Consider the following 16734-nt stretch of genomic DNA (forward strand, 5'->3'; position numbering starts at 1 on the left):
TCATATACTATTATGCAATATGCTGTACAATGTATACTTTATATTAAATATAGGACATATAACATTTGATATATCAATGCATTATTACTATATGTAGTGTATGTTATATAATACAGGTATATAATAGTATATAGTAACAATATAGAAACACTCTGGGACACAAAGTCACAAAGGGCAAATATGAGAAAAATCATGGCTCATCTTAAGTAAATGTGCAATGAGAATAAAATATTCCAGGTAATACACACAGATAGTGATAGCCACAAATAAACATGAAGGAAACTTCATGTTTCCCTTCTTGTAGGGACTAGTTATTCATTCTCTTTGGAGACATGGTTCAGAACTTCAACAGGGAGTTCTTTTCAAGATTATCAATGAGCTGCCCTGTTCTTGACAGGCTGGAAGGTAAATAAGGATATACATAAGCAAGAAGTATTGCAAGTTGAGAACTGCATTCCTTAGTATGTGCCCTCACTCTCTTTTCATAGTTTTGTATTTTTTATAATTTTTATTTCTAGATGGCCATTAACATATTATAAATTTCCTAATACATTTCTTTCCCAGAAAATTCTCCTAAAGCCACTCTGAATAAGATTTGAGGTATATAACTCTTACTCTTGAGAATGCTGCAGATCAATTTATCCAAAAAGGATGTCTCAAGTAGGATAGTAAGAACACTAAGTGGCAAAATGCTGTAAGTAGGCTCTCAATCATGGACACTTCTAAATACACTCCCACCCAGATAAGGAAAAAAAATTCAGCTTAATCTAACACCATATAAAATAATCCCATACAAAAGTAAAGGGGTAAGGAGCTAATTCCAGGAAAGATATCGGATTTTTACAACTAGAGAAAATTTATTATAAAGGGTCAGTTCTTCTTCATGTACTATGTACCTATATTTCTCATTCACCAAGGAAGCCAAAACCCATTTTTCTCTTAGTGAAGGTGTAGGGTAAATGATTGTCAGGCTTTTCTGCCCTCCCGCCATTAACATTGATGACAGATCCCTGCGGTCATGAATGCATGCCTGATGGTGGGCACTTGGAGTGGGGTGTGGGCATACGTAGATGGGTACACCTGGGCTGAGACTGGGCTTTTAAGGGCGGTGTCGCAGAATCAGAGCAGAAACAAGAGCAAGTGAAAGAGTGGAATGGAACCACAAGAAGTAGGACAAGTAGAAGAGAACCAGAATGAAAGAGAAGCAGAAGAGAGAGAATGAGACCACAAGAGAATGCTGAAGAGCCCAGGAAGAGTGAAAATTCACTGGGGGCTGGGAGGCTGGGCACCCCTGCCTGCCATGTACCTGGTAAAATCCCAAAAAATGCCTGAAAAAGCCAGCAAGGGGTCCAGACTCTTCTTTACCCTGTCTGCATAGGATCATAGAAAACCTGATCTGTGCCCATCCTTCCACTATAGAAGGATTCATGGAGGACATTCTATTTCATTAAGATATAAAGGGTGGATAGAGTAACTAGATATGGGAGGACAGTTGTTGCAGACAAAGGTGGACAATAACAGTCTTTGGAGAAGTATTTAGTGAATCTCAACTGTCTGAAGGTTAACAATTAGAAACAAAACTTAAAATGTATCTAGTTTCAGAATAGAGAACCTTCAAAACTAGAAAAGAATTTAACTTTATTTGTAAGGCACAGGTGCCTTGGAAGATACATAATGTTATAAGTGAGTTAGAGGATGGTTTGCATGACAGTATAATATTTGAATGATTACGAGGAAAAGAGACTGAAGTAGGACTACACTAACCATCTAATAAGCCACTTTCAACTAAGAGCATATTGGTGGGTCTGAACTAAGGTAATTACTAGAAAAAATTAGGTGATCAATGTAAGAGACATTTCAGAGTCTTGGAGATTGGTGGTATGGTTAGGGAGTTAGGAGATTCAGAAGCAACTGCGAAGTTGAACATGGTTCACCAGGAAAGAAGACACCAATATCAGAGAATAATCAGAAGTCAGGAAAAGGAAATTTGAAGTGGAAAATTAACTTGGTTTTAGATGTACAGAAAAAAATAAGGATAAATAGACAGTGTTACATGCTTGACTTGCATTATCTCCTTTAATCCTTACATCAACCTTAAGGGAAGATTCTCTTTTATCCTCTCTAACCATCCCAAATGATTCACCCAAAGTCCCAGACCGTTACTGTCAGTGCCAGGACTTAAATTTAAGTTTACTCAAATTTTGGGCTTAAATTAGAGGTTATTCCCTTTGGCATGCTGCCTAGAAGAAAAAGAGTAGCGTATCTTCACTTGTAACATAATTTTCATTTAGGATTTAGGTCATAAATTAGATGAATTTCAGCCAATCTGTAAAGCCAGATTGATAACCCTTCTGTCTAGTTCTAAACTTATTATCCACCCCCCTTGGCAACTGATTTCAGAACATTGCTTCATGCTCTAAGGGACATCATAGCAGTCACATTTGACTTTCCTGAGCTACTTTAAAACACTTCCAAAGTGAAATTTTAAGATAAATAACTCTTGAATGCCCATTTGTGGCCTGTTATAAATCATCAAAGCATAAATGTTTTTGGTTTTTTTTTTGAATGCTGAGTAATATTCCATGGTGTATATGTACCACATCTTCTTGATCCAGTCATCTATTTTTGGCATTTGGGTTGCAATTTGCAGCAACATGGATGGTGCTGGAAGGGATCATGCTCAGCGAAATAAGCCAGAAAGAAAAAGAAAAATACCGGATAGTCTCACTCATAGCAGGAATCTAGAAAACTTAAATAAGGGACCAGGAAAAAGACTAATTAATACAAAGTAAAAATCAAAATCAACAAGCAACTATGAACCAGAGACACTCTATAGGGGGTGGGGCTCAGGGAGGGGAGGGCTTGGGGTCAAAATAAGGGGGTCGCAATTGTATGGGGAATATAAAAATAAAATTTATAATTAAAAAAAGATACATACCCAGCAAAAAAATTAAAATAAAATAAAATAAAAAATAAAAACACAGAGTCAGAGAAGAAAAAAAAAATGTTTTTGGTTTTCAAAGAAAAGAGAAAACAAACAGCTGTGCTTGAGAACATTGTCAACCATTGTTTCCATTTATTTTGTTAACAATTGAAAGTAAGTGAAGTTTATATTTCTCTCTCCTTTTTTATTGCTTGTCAATTCTTCAAGAATAGATGTGGCATAATTGCTAAACATTTGCGCTCAATGAATAGAAACTTTTTTCATTTTCACAGAAAAAATAAAACAAACAGCTGGGCTTGAGAACATTGTCAACCACTGTTTCCATTTATTTTGTTAATAAATGAAAGTAAGTGAAGTTTATATTTCACTCTCCTTTTTCAATGTTTGTCAATTCTTCAGGAGTATATGTGGCATAATTGCTAAACATTTGGGCTCAATGAATAGAAATAAAAGTATTGCAGTTGCAGAACAAAACACATCCTGGTATAAAGTCTGCAAAGGTAGGAGGAAGGATTATAATCTGTTTTAAGAGTTTAAGAAAAGACATTTATTAGGCACATGACTAGTCACAGTGACTTATTAAAGCTTGATGAATGCTAATTTATATATGTAATTTGAAGGAATGTGTAAAAGCATTCATTTTTGTTGTAATTAATGATGATAATGATGATGATGACATGGTTCCAACAAAACACATATGTGCCTAGTTTGCTAATGCTGTATAAATTGCTCATTTACTCTGGTCATTACTCTGGTCATACTCTGGTGCTTGGATGACCTCATTTACTCAGGTCATTTAGAGCTTGGATAACCTCATCAGAGGTGATATTCAATCACATCACATTTTTGGGTTTTCTATTTAGTTTGTTTCTATTGACTTAAATAAATGGAGCCAAACAGAAGAGAATGAGTTTACTAAAGAATCAAGACTGAAGACTTGAGCCTGGGTACAGCCTCCAGATGGCTCTGGGAAAGCTGTCAGAATTCCAAGCATCACAATTATAATTTTATATAGATTGCAAGGAAAGCACTTTACATTTTCAAAGATTTTTACAGAGAAACTCTGGGGAAGAGTCCAGTTAACACATTTACTTGATCTCGTCTGTGTAATGAGGAAAACAAGGAGAGTTGTGAAAATTGTTGTGAAAACCCTATTTAGAGACTTTTCTTCTGAGAACTGGGAATTAGAAATGCCGTCCCTCAAAGACTGTCCTTTTTTTGAGTACTGGTTTGCTAGGAGACAACATTTTGTTGTTGCTGATGTGGCTTCTATTTCATAGGCCAGTCCAAGTGTACCTTGGCTCTTTAGCATGCACCCCTTATCTGAGACCAAGGATAGGGGTAACCTTTTAATTATTGATTTTAGTTTATGCTACTTATTATCCTATTTTCTTTTGCATCTCTTACTTTGCTTTTTCTGTCTCTTTCTACAAAGGTAAACTTCCTGTAAAAAGGTTTTAATCCCTGCCTTCTCTAAAATTCTATCTCTAGAACACAGAGTAATACTTGACACAGATTACTCAATAAATAAGTACCTGCTGAATAATTTAAATGAATGTCCTCATTTAATCTTTATTACAACCCTGTGGGTTAAGCACTTCAGCATTTTCCAGATAAAGAAACCATGTTGAAATTCAGTCATTTGCCCAAGTGGAGCTCTTGAGATGATTGAGTGAATAGCATCTTATATTTAAAAGAAATTGGTAAGGTTAACTCTCTGTCTCTTCACCTTCTAGGTTTAAATGACAAAAACTTTTTCTAAAAATATATTTTCCTTGAAATTCTCTACAGGAAACTTCAGGTCTTTATTCATAACATATTTTAGAGTTTCAAAAACTTCACTGTCTTTCCAGTAACATTTTAAAAATTAAAACTAACTTCTTTATTATAAAAGGAAGGCATATTTATTATAAAAAATAGATGAGAAACAAAAAAACAAAGACATTTAAAAAAATCCACAATGTTGCCACACAGGTAATCACTAACATTTTACCATTAATCCCACCTGATAATATATGATAGCTAGATAGATATTAAATAGGGTAATTTCAACTCTAAATGTAAATGGTTTAAAGTCATCAATAAAAAGACACAGAGTAGCAGGCTAGATGAAAAAAAACAAAATCCAACCTTCTTATGTCTCCAGGAAATACATTTAACCACAAAAGATAAACATAGACTGAAAGTAAAAGGCTGGAAAACAATCCTACAAGCAAATGGACCAAAAAAGAAGGCAGGAACAGCCACACTTATATCAGATGAAATAGACTTCAAATAAAAAAAGCTAAAAAGAAACATAGACGGACACTACATTAACATCAAGGGGACATTACATTAGGAAGATATAACACTCATCATCATATACTCACCAAATGAAGGAGCACCAAAATACATTAGACAATTGTTATCATCTCTGAAAACAGAATTAAACAAAATGCATATGTATCTATTAGGAGACTTCAACACTCCATTCTCACCAATGGACAGATCAATGAGACAAAAAATAAACAGACACTAGAGCCCTAAATAAAGACATAGAACTCATGGAATTAACAGACATCTATAGGACACTGCACCCAAAAACATCCGAGCACACATTTTTCTCAAGTGTGCATGGATCATTCTCCAGAATTGATCACATACTGGACCACAAGACAAACATCAACAGATGAAGATCAAAATCATTCTATCTTCTATAATCATAAAGGCATCAAGCTAGAAATAAATCATGAAAAGAAAACAAGGACCGCCCCCATCCCCATTTCATGGAGATTGAATTCCACACTCCTGGAAGACCATTGGATGAATGAGGAGATCAAAGAAGAAATTAAAAAATACTTTGAGTGAACGATACAGAGGACACCACTTTCCAGAATGTATGAGATGCAGCAAAAGCAGTAATAAGAGGAAAATATATAGCAATGCAGGCTCACATCAACAAACAAGAAAGAACTTAAAGAAACAACCTAATCTCACATCTCAAAGAACTAGAAAAAGAACAACAACAACAAAAAAAAAAAATACCCTAAAGCCAGAAAAAGGAAATAATAAAAATCAAAACAGAAATAAATGAATTGGAAATTTAAAAAAAAATCCAAAAGATCAATGAAACAAAAAGTTGGTTCTTTGAAAAAATAAACAAAATAGACAAACCTCTAAAAAGGCTCACAAAAAAAAAAATGGAGAAAACAAATATAAATAGGACTATAAATGAAAGGGGAGAAATCATAACAGACTCAGTAGAAATCAAAAGAATAATCAGAGATTACTATGAACACTTATATGCAAAGAAATTCAACAATCTAGAAGAGATAGACAAATTCCTAGGATGATATAATTATCCAAAGCTGGACAAAGAAGAAATAGAACACCTAAACAGACCAATTACAAGCAGCGAAATTGAGGCAGTAATAAAAGCACTCCCCAAAAACGAAAGCCCAGGCCCAGACGACTTCACATATGAATTCTACCAAACGTTCAGCAGTGTATTAGTGCCTCTCCTACACAAACTCTTTCAAAAAATTGAAAAAGAAGGAATACTACCAAATACATTCTACGTAGCCAACATTACACCAATACCAAAACCAAACAAAGACAGCACAGAAGAAGAAAATTACAGGCCAATCTCCCTAATGAACATTGATGCAAAAATCCTCAACAAAATCCTTGCCAACAGAATCCAACAATGCATCAAAGGGATAGTACATCACGAGCAAGTGGGATTCATCCCAGGGACACAAGTATGGTTCAACATATGAAAATCAATACGTGTAATCCAACACATCAACAAAAAGAAAAATAAAAACCGTTTGATCATATCAGTAGATGCTGAGAAAGCATTTGACAAAATCCAACATCCCTTTATGATGAAATCCCTTGAAATTCTCAGGATAGAAGGAACATACCTTAACATAATAAAAGCCATATATGACAAACCCAATGCCAATGTTATTCTCAATGGCGAAAAGCTGAAGGCCTTTCCTTCAAGGTTAGGAACAAGACAAGGTTGTCCTCTCTCACCACTGCTCTTCATTATAATACTGGAGGTCCTAGCCAGGGCAATAAGACAAGAGAAAGACATACAAGGAACCCAAATAGGGAAAGAAGAAGTAAAACTATCACTATTTGCAGATGATATGATAATACACAGAGAACCCTAAAAACTCCACAGAAAAACTACTCAAAATAATCAACCAGTTCAGTAAAGTAGCAGGATAAAAAATCAACACACAAAAATCAGTAGCCTTCCTATACACAAACAATAAATCTGAAGAAGAAATCAAGAAAACATCCCTTTTATAATTGAAACAAAAAAATTAAATACTTGGGAATAAACCTGACAAAAGAGGTGAAAGACCTATACAAAGAAAATTATAAAACACTGTTAAAAGAAATTGAAGAAGACACAAAGAAATGGAAAGACATTCCCTGCTCATGGATTGGAAGAATGAACATTATTAAAATGGCCATCCTCCCAAAAGCAATATACAGATTCAATGCTATTCCAATAAAAATCCCAATGACATTCTTCAAAGAAATAGAACAAATACTGATGAAATTCATGTGGAACCACAAAAAACCATGAATAGTGAAAGCCCTACTGATGAAAACAAAGGAGAAAGGAGATATCACACTTCCAAACTTCAAGGTCTACTACAAAGTTGTAATAATTAAAACAGTTTGGTATTGGAACAAAAACAGACACACAGACCAATGGAACCAAATAGAGAACCCAAAAATAAAGCCACACTTATATGAACAGCTAATCTTTGAGAAAGGAGCAAAGAATATGCAATGGAAAATGGACAGTTTGTTCAATAAATGGTGCTGGGAAAATTGGACCTCCACATGCAAAAAAATGAAACTAGACCACTACCGCTCACCATGCACAAAAATCAACTCAAAATGGATAAAAAAAAAAAACAAAACTGGACATAAGACTTGAAACCATAAAATATATAGAAGAAAATATAGGTAAAACACTACAAGACATACGTCTCAGAAACATCTTTAAAGACTCATCACCCAAAGCAGTGATAGTGAAGGAAAAGATAAACACCTGGGATTACATCAAACTGAAAAGCTTCTGTTCAGCAAAATAGACATTAACCAAAACAGACAGACACCCCACTGATTGGGAAAAAATCTTTGCAGCCCATTCAACTGATAAGGGACTGATCACAAAGATATACAAAAACTCACGTGACTCAACAAAAACAGAGTAGACAATCCAGTCAAGAAATGGGCAGAACAACTTTAAAGACATTTCTCCAAAGAGGAAATGCAAATGTCCAACAGGCATATGAAAAAGTGTTCAACATCCCTTATCATCAGGGAAATGCACAGAAGGTCATGACATCTCTGGCCACTCTGACTCCTCATTGATAAGGGTCTGAAGTTTTTCCAGTCCAGGTGGGGCCCGCAGGGTCTCACAGAGTCACAAGAATTCTTTTGTTATGGGTGGGGGCCAGTGTTGTCCTGTGGAATATTGTGAAGTGCCTGGTTGCTCTGGCTGTAATATGTAATATTCTCATGCAGTAATCTAGGATGTCCCTCTATTTTGATTTTAAATACAAGTACCTCAGAAGAACATCTTAGTTATATTAATAGTGAATAATATCATTTAAGGTCACTTCAAGGTATTTAATAATTTTGCTCTTATGAATGCTGCCCCTATGACCACTTTCTCCCTGACTAGTGTTTTTACATAAAATTTATTGTATAAATTGCTACTATAATCAGTCACTTTTTTGAGTTAGTCCCCCACAAAAGTGCCCAGAGGAGGCTACTGTGCCCAGAGGAGGTTATGTTCAATAAAGGTAAACTTGAACTGTTAACTAAATGTCAGTCATGACCCTGTGAGCATGGAAAATCCTGTTAATGTTTCTTAAAGAATGCAGATTGTTTTGAGTTAAAAAACATTGACACTCTTAGAAACAGAGGAAAAACTGTTGTTCTTGCCTGAGTTCTTTGTCCCTTCTCTAATGGAAAAAGAGATAGTATCTCCCTAGATTATTTTTCCCTTTTCCCAATAAAAGGAACCTCTACTCTGTCCAGATGAATGTAGTTTGCATGGTATCATCCAAGTGTAGGCTTATATGTAAACATGTGCTCTCCAAGACACTGTTTTTTACTAAGATGAAGACACTCTCTCCTAGTCTATCATGTCTCCCCTTCTCCTTTATTCTCCTGGTCCTTAAACACAGAATAAATAATCCCTGTGCTGCTCCATTAGTCTTTGGAATTGAAACCATTTAGATTCTCCATACATTTGTTATTAACTTTTGACTTTTTCTCCTACTGATCTGTGAGGGCAATTTGTTCATCCAGAGGCATAAAGAAGGACCCAGAGCAAGCTGTGCCCTGAAATCTTTATGAACTTCTGTCCTAAAGTTTAAAGATTCTTCAGGTAGGAGTGGAATTGCTGGATCATATGATAGATGCAATTTAATATTTTTTAACTCCAAATCATTTTCCATATGCACTGGGCCAGTTTACATTCCCACCAACAGAGTATAAGGATTCTTAACCCAACATTACCTTGATTTAAAAAAAAAAAATACAATTAAAAAAAAACCACAAAATAACATAAAAATTTTCAATTCATTACACTGACATTTTCTTTCTTTCTTTTTTTTTTTTTAAAGATTTATTTATTTATTTATACAAGCACTGGGTACAGTCAGAAGCATGGGAGGGTGAGAGAATTCACCAGCGTCAGAGTGAAGAGCAGAGCAGGCAGAAGGACCCAAGTACACTGCTGAGGGGAGCAGCGGGAAGCAGGAGAGGTCTGCGCGCCATGTGGGACCCTCCTCCCGTGGCTGGGGAGCAGCTGGGGATCGAACCGGTGCTGCAGAGGCTACGGGAAGTTTCGCAACCCAGCGCTCAAACACTTCACCACCGGGGAGGCCCTACACTGACATTTTCAAGCAAACAATCATATTTTTTTGCATATATAATGATCCAACACTCTCATTTTAAATATACATAACTCATATTTTCTTGTTTTACTACAATGTCTAGAATGTGTGAAACACTGATGATGATGATGGTAACAGAAATCCCTAATTTTTCTGTCTTTCATGATGATATTCATATCTATACTAGGGAGGCCTCTTGTGTTTTTCTTTTGAGGATAATATTGGCTATTCCCAATAATGTGATCATTTCACCCTTGTCTTTAAAAATGTTCTTTCTTATACATTCAGTGGAAACAGAAAACATGACTCATGAATTCCTTCTCTACCTTGACAATATTTTTCTCAGTGACTATCAACTATTTCAGTACAAGTTTCTATCTATTCTAGATGTTCCTATAGTTTATTTTACAGGAAAAATTTGCTCTGTTTCATTTTTGTTACCTTTGCAGAAGAAAGACTGATCACATGTTGATCTTTCTCATTTGTTACAATCTCAGTGATACTGAACATGTGTCCCACAAGTTTCCCCACAGGCTTGGTGCTGATATTTGGGTGCCACAAACGGAGCACTTTATCATCTCCTAAAAATAAGGGGGCATATTTATTTTCTCAGATGTACATATGGTCAAAGTTTAAAGTCTCTCTCACTCACTCAACCATATCCTTGTCATCCTTCTGATATCAAATTATTCTTCCAGAATCCAGTCTATGATTGACTTGCTAAGAGGTTTCTCTTAGTTTGGCTCTGCTTCTTCTCATAGAGACTGTTTTATAATAATTGTATTTACACATACAAATGTGAATTCTCATAAATGTTTTATGAGGTGTTCATTTGATTCATGAATTAATCTATTATTCATATTTTATTTTTTATTTATTTCCCAAAAGTATTTAAGGCCACTGTTCTCTTGCTTTTACATTATTAAATTATACAATAATAATAATAAAACAAATCAGAGGAAGAGGAACTTTTCAAATATCTCTCCCATTATAACAAATGAAATTTTTTCATGATCCCTTCTAGCATATACCCATAAAACCATATTATTTATATATAGCTACTATCATAGCAGAAACACTATTGTTTAATTGTAAAATCACATGGGTACATGGCAATGTATGTAAACAACATGGAATAGTATAACTTTTGTAAAAAAATGTTTTCTTTCCCACATGACCCTTATTTCACTGTAGGTAATCACTGTCAACATTTTTCCTGTCTTATCAATAGGCTATATTCAGAGTTAAGGGTAATACATTTCTATTCATGTTTAAATACTTTGAATTTTTTTCAGGAAGTACTAAGTAAGATAACCGTTTCTCAATAACAAATCAGTAAGTATTATTTTGGGGTACACATGCAAAATATATTATAAATGTTGGCAAAATACAAAATAAGTTTTTAAATATACTTTTACAAAGAAATCACAACATTCTATATTGATTGCACAGAAAGAATGGTCGAATTAAAATTTTGTAGGATAGATTTTGTCCTGTTGTTATTACATGTAAATTGAAGGAAAAGTTATTCTCTGGGTATTGAAATGTAACCTGACATATATTATATAACATTGTGTATGGCATGGTGTATGTTGTAAATAGCATGTATGCTGTATGTAAGTAAATATTGCAAAATTATTATGATAAGGTTAGTTAGCACACTTATTAGCTCAGTTGCCTATTTTGCATGTGATTGTGATGTGGGAACTTTTAAGCTCTATTCTCTTTGAGACTTTTAGGCATCCAATACAGTATTATTAACCATAGTTATTATGCTATACATTAAAGCTCAAAACCTATTCATTGTATAGACAGGTATTTGTACCCTCTTAAAGATAAAAATGTTATATCTTTAATATCATCACTATAATAAAATGTAATTAATATAAAATTAAAATATGATTAAAATAATAGAAATAAATGCAATATCTTCAATATGACTTAAATATAAGGTACATATATTTCTAATACATTTTATGCCACTATTTTTATATTTATAGATGACCATGGGTTCAAGTCTTCATAATTATCATTTTAGTTGCTATATCACAATTTCTTAACCATTTGTCAAATGGCTTCCCTAGTTCTAATTTTTTTTGTTTTAGTCATCAACAGCAGTAATTATTTTATTTATGTAGCCTTTTTCTTATTTTGGATTATTTCCTGAGGATAAATTACAAAGAGTTGGAGGAGCCATCAGTATTTTTATGACTTTAAAATACACTGTTAAGTTGCTTTCCAAAACGGTTTTACCAAATTCAAGGTCATCAACTATGTTTACACTAGTGTCATAAAACTCTGGCCAGCACATGAACAGTATCATGATTTTAAATGCTTACTATTCCAATAAGCTTAAAATGATACTTTGTTTTAACTTAATTTATATGTTAGCAAACGTTGTTGAGTATTTTCTCATCTCCTTCTGTGAATTGTTCAACCATATCCTTTGTTCATGATCTATTAGAATTCAGATGAGATTAACAATTAAAATTTAATAAAAATTTAGTATCATTATGTATATACTTACATGCATTTGTTTTTATGATAAATATTGGTTAGTTAGTCATGAAACCTGAATTCTCTCTTACTGATACACAGAAATATATGTATCTTATATGTACCAATTTTTTTCAAAATTCCCTTTCATGAGGTATGCTTGGGTTATTCTCTTTTAACTGGTGAAATACATTTTCAATGTATTTGAGCCATTATACATTCAGGGGTTTATTTGCAGCTAACATTATCTGAACAAACACATAGTTGTAATCTAATTGTGATTTTTTTTTTAAAGCTAAACCAAGCCATGAATAATAGTTTGGAAAATATAGAAGCTTTTCAAAATATTGGATTCTCTATTTCACAAATAATTAAATGACATCCTGGAAGTGTAGTCATAAAAACCTAAAAAGCATTTTAAGTTTGGATTCTAATAATTATATGATCCAACTCTCATATGACAAAAGAAATAACTCTTAAAGATTAAATAGTTTTAAATAAATTATTTGATTTGAAGAAATTAAATTACTTAAATTGCATATAGCATCGCATATAGAATTGCATATAGAATACAATATCACATTAGGAATACTGTGATATTTTTTAATGCTGTGATAAATTATTATTACCAAATACCTTTAGGGCATGAGGGGGAAATGTGTATAACAGCATTATAACCTAAAGTACCATTTATAAATAAAATAAGTTATAAAGTCACAATTTATTTGCAAAAATTTTAAAATTCAAAAAGGTCATTTTAATTAATTAGTTAGCAAGTATTTGATTAGACACAAAGGGATTTTGTTAATATAAATTGAATTTTTATGTCAAGAAATTTATCCATACAAAGCCAGTCAGGTATAGAAGATAACCAGGTAATTTTCTAGTTGGATATTCAGAAGCCAGGCAAATGTGAAAGAAATCAGTTTATTATTGATTTGGAACTGACTGAACATTTGCTATGTTTCTCTGCATTCCAAAAATCCAGAAGCCACACAGAAAAAGACCAGTGGATTTGACTTTTTACAAATTTTTAAATTCTCGAACGGTAAAGTCATATATTATGAAAACCACTAGATTACTCCAGGAGAGCATTGTTTGTGAAACAAGAAATCTCAGTAGAACATGAACTGTTTTCTTACCTCCAGTGACAATGACATTTGCTTTTGTACAATAACAAAAAGTGTTTGCTCCTCTTGGCATGGAAAATTCTCTGACAGGCCTGGGAAACACAAATTAGATGTAAAATTTGTGTATTTTTCTTTATAATGTTAACTTTAATTTATAAATATATTATGAAATATATTATGTTTCATAGGCTCATTTCAAAGTTGGTGATAAATCCACTTATATCCATAGAAAATATTATGATTAAATTTCTGCTGACTCATGAGATCTTCTTAATCCCTAATGTGGTGCTATTAGCATAGCACTTTGCATTATTTCTGTTTTAAAAGGAATACAGTCCTCCACTCTGCTGTTGTGAATATGTTGGTTGAAAAGATATGCAGGGATATATCATGTTTTTATACAGGAAGGATATTGGGGGCTAAGTGGGTCTGTTTGGTAGCATATGATGTCAAGAATATAGTTAAACATTTTTTCCTCTCTCACTACCCATATTCAACTTGCTGTCAAGTTTTGTTGATTTTATCTCTAAAGTACAATGTAATCTGACTACCTTTTCCCATTCCTATTATAAGATCTTGATTCAACCCCCATCTCCTCGTATTAGAACTACTACAATAAAATGCTAATTTACTTGTTAGTGTTGAATGAAAAATTCCTCTCTTTTTATGTCAAACTGGAAACTGAAAGTCTCAATGCATTTTAAAAGACACTTTTGTTGCATATAATTAATATACCATGAAATTCAATTATTTTTTACTAAATGCTACACTAAAGTATAGAATTCAATTATTTTTACTACATTTATAGAATTATATAACAGCACAACATTTAGAATATTCACCACACTCAGAAGTTCTCTTGAGCCCACTTGGCATTCCTACCCCCACCACTAGCCCTAAGCTTCTACTGGTTATTTTGCTTGTCTCTGTAAATGTTTTCTTTACTGGACATTTCATATAAATTGAATCATTCAATATACAGTATTTTGTTTCTGGTTTCTGCCACTCACCATATTTTTTTTGAAATTTATCCATGCCGTAGCATATATCTCAATTTGTTCTTTATTTATTTTTTAATATTTTATTTTATATAATTCTTACATCATTTTTCATTTTTGCACAATGTATGCATTTTCATTTTGGTAATATTCCCCATACAATTGCACCCCCCTTTATTTTGACCCTAATACCTTCCTCTCCCCACCACCCGCAGCAGTGTGTCTCCAGTCCATAATTGCTTGTTGATTTTAATTTTTACTTTGTATTAATTAGTCTTTTTCCTGGTCCCTTACTTAGTTTTCTAAATTCCTGCTATGAGTGAGACCATCTGGTATTTTTCTTTTTCTTTCTGACTTATTTTGCTGAGCATGATCCCTTCTAGTTACATCCATGTTGCTGCAAACTGCATGTGTTTATCTTTTTTTTTGATTGCTGAATAATATTCCATTGTGTATATGTATCACATCTTCTTGATCCAGTCATCTATTTTTGGGCATCTGAGTTGTTTCCATAGCTTAGCTATTGTAAATAGTGCTGCTATAAACATAGGGGTGCAGTTGCCCTTTGGAATTAATGTTTCTGTGTCCTTTGGGTAAATACCTAGGAGTGGAATTGCTGGATCATATGGAAACTCTGTCTTTAGTAGGTCAAGAAATCTGCACACAGCTCTCCATAGTGTTTGGACCAGTTTGCACTCCCACCAGCAGTGCAGGAGAGTTCCTTTTTCTTCACAACCTCACCAATATATGTTGTTGTTAGTTTTTTTAATATGTGCCATTCTGACTGGTGTAAGATGGTATCTCATTATAGTTTTGATTTGCATTTCCCTGATTATAAGTGATGCTGAACATTTTTTCATATGCCTGTTGGCTATTTGCATTTCCTCTTGGAGAAGTGCAAATAGCCAACAGGCATATGAAAAAATATTTCTCCAAAGAGGAAATGCAAATGGTCAATTTGTTCTTTAAAAGTAAAAATTAAATAGGTGTTTTCTAGTTACCATATATACATATAATACAGAATATGTGTTAAGTTGTATTAGTATATGATTAGTTAGCATGTATAACTCTTAGTTATTAAAAGTTAATAAAAATCTTAGTAAAATATTTATTAATATTAATAGTTAATAAAAATTTAACCAGATATGAAATAAAACTATGCACAATATAAAGTAACCTATCTATGATGATTGTGATACAAATATTCACAGGGCTAGTCAACCAACTGAACTGTAAGAATGACTTTTAAAATGTAAAGTTTTACCAACATAACTATATTTGGGAAATATACACATCTGTGTTGAATTATCATTCTCAAGAAACAAAAAATAAGCAAAGTTGCTGCTGGCCAGATCATCAAGTTCAGATTTGCATAGGTAACTTCAATTTCCTCCTGAAAAGCTAATCCTGTCAAACAAATGAAATGATCAACATCTGATTTTTCTGAAAACCCACTTAAAATCTCCAAGGCAACCATGGACTTATCAACAATACAACATCTGAAAGTCACAAAATACTTATGGATATTAACTACATGTTATTGTACTTACAAATTATCCTCAAGTCTCTTCAAGGATTCCAAAACTAATGAATGGACACTATCTATGGAGCAGGATCCAAAGCATTTTAAAGCTGAAATATATCTGATTTTCACAACCCAGTCATTATGTAGTTTCCTTTTAACACTGGAAATTAAAAAAACAAAAGTAGGCTTAGGTTAGATGCACAAGTTCCTATTCAGTATTCTTTGACTTTTAATGAGATTGGAACTATGAACTGTGGTGAAGCCTGCACATAATATTGCCCTATGAATTACACAATGTTAACTGAAAATTCATAATATGCCATATTTAAAATGGAAAAATAAGTTTATCATCAAATTTTGAACAAAATTAAAGGAATAATCTCAAAGACTCTCCATACAATATTGGCACTATTTTCACTACTCTACTGAAAAAAAGTTTTGGTCATTGAAATGGAGGACTGTGCTCTATATAGTTGTATATCTTAGGTGATTCATTTTTATATTTTTCACAAATACTTTCAAAACTGAAGAATTGGTAAATTTATGCTTTGTAGTCACTGTTGAGGCTGAGATTAGGACAGCCACCATATCAAACACTCATCAAACACTTCCTCACTCAGTTCACAGGACTCTGAGTGAGCAACTCCAGCATTAGTGGCAAAAACTGCTATTTTTCTTTTTTTGTCTTAACCTGAAGAAACCATCCCTTGGTGTTACAATT

At 33.3% G+C, this 16734-nt stretch overlaps 1 protein-coding gene across 6 annotated transcripts in view; it reads right to left on the reverse strand.

The window, feature by feature from the left end:
* Window positions 1-16734, reverse strand: part of WDR64 (WD repeat domain 64) — a 147354-nt gene that overhangs the window by 81894 nt on the left and 48726 nt on the right. For all 6 annotated transcript variants that reach the window (XM_037510282.2, XM_037510281.2, XM_037510280.2 and 3 more), the window contains 3 exons: window positions 16039-16173; window positions 13503-13582; window positions 10306-10445 (listed from right to left, as the gene is read on the reverse strand). In XM_037510282.2, the coding sequence (XP_037366179.1) occupies window positions 10306-10445; window positions 13503-13582; window positions 16039-16173 (355 nt within the window). The remainder of the gene's footprint in view (window positions 1-10305; window positions 10446-13502; window positions 13583-16038; window positions 16174-16734) is intronic.

The sequence above is a fragment of the Talpa occidentalis genome, unplaced genomic scaffold, assembly GCF_014898055.3.
Source record: "Talpa occidentalis isolate TD23 unplaced genomic scaffold, MPIMG_talOcc4v2.1 talOcc4.14, whole genome shotgun sequence".
NCBI lineage: Eukaryota > Metazoa > Chordata > Mammalia > Eulipotyphla > Talpidae > Talpa > Talpa occidentalis.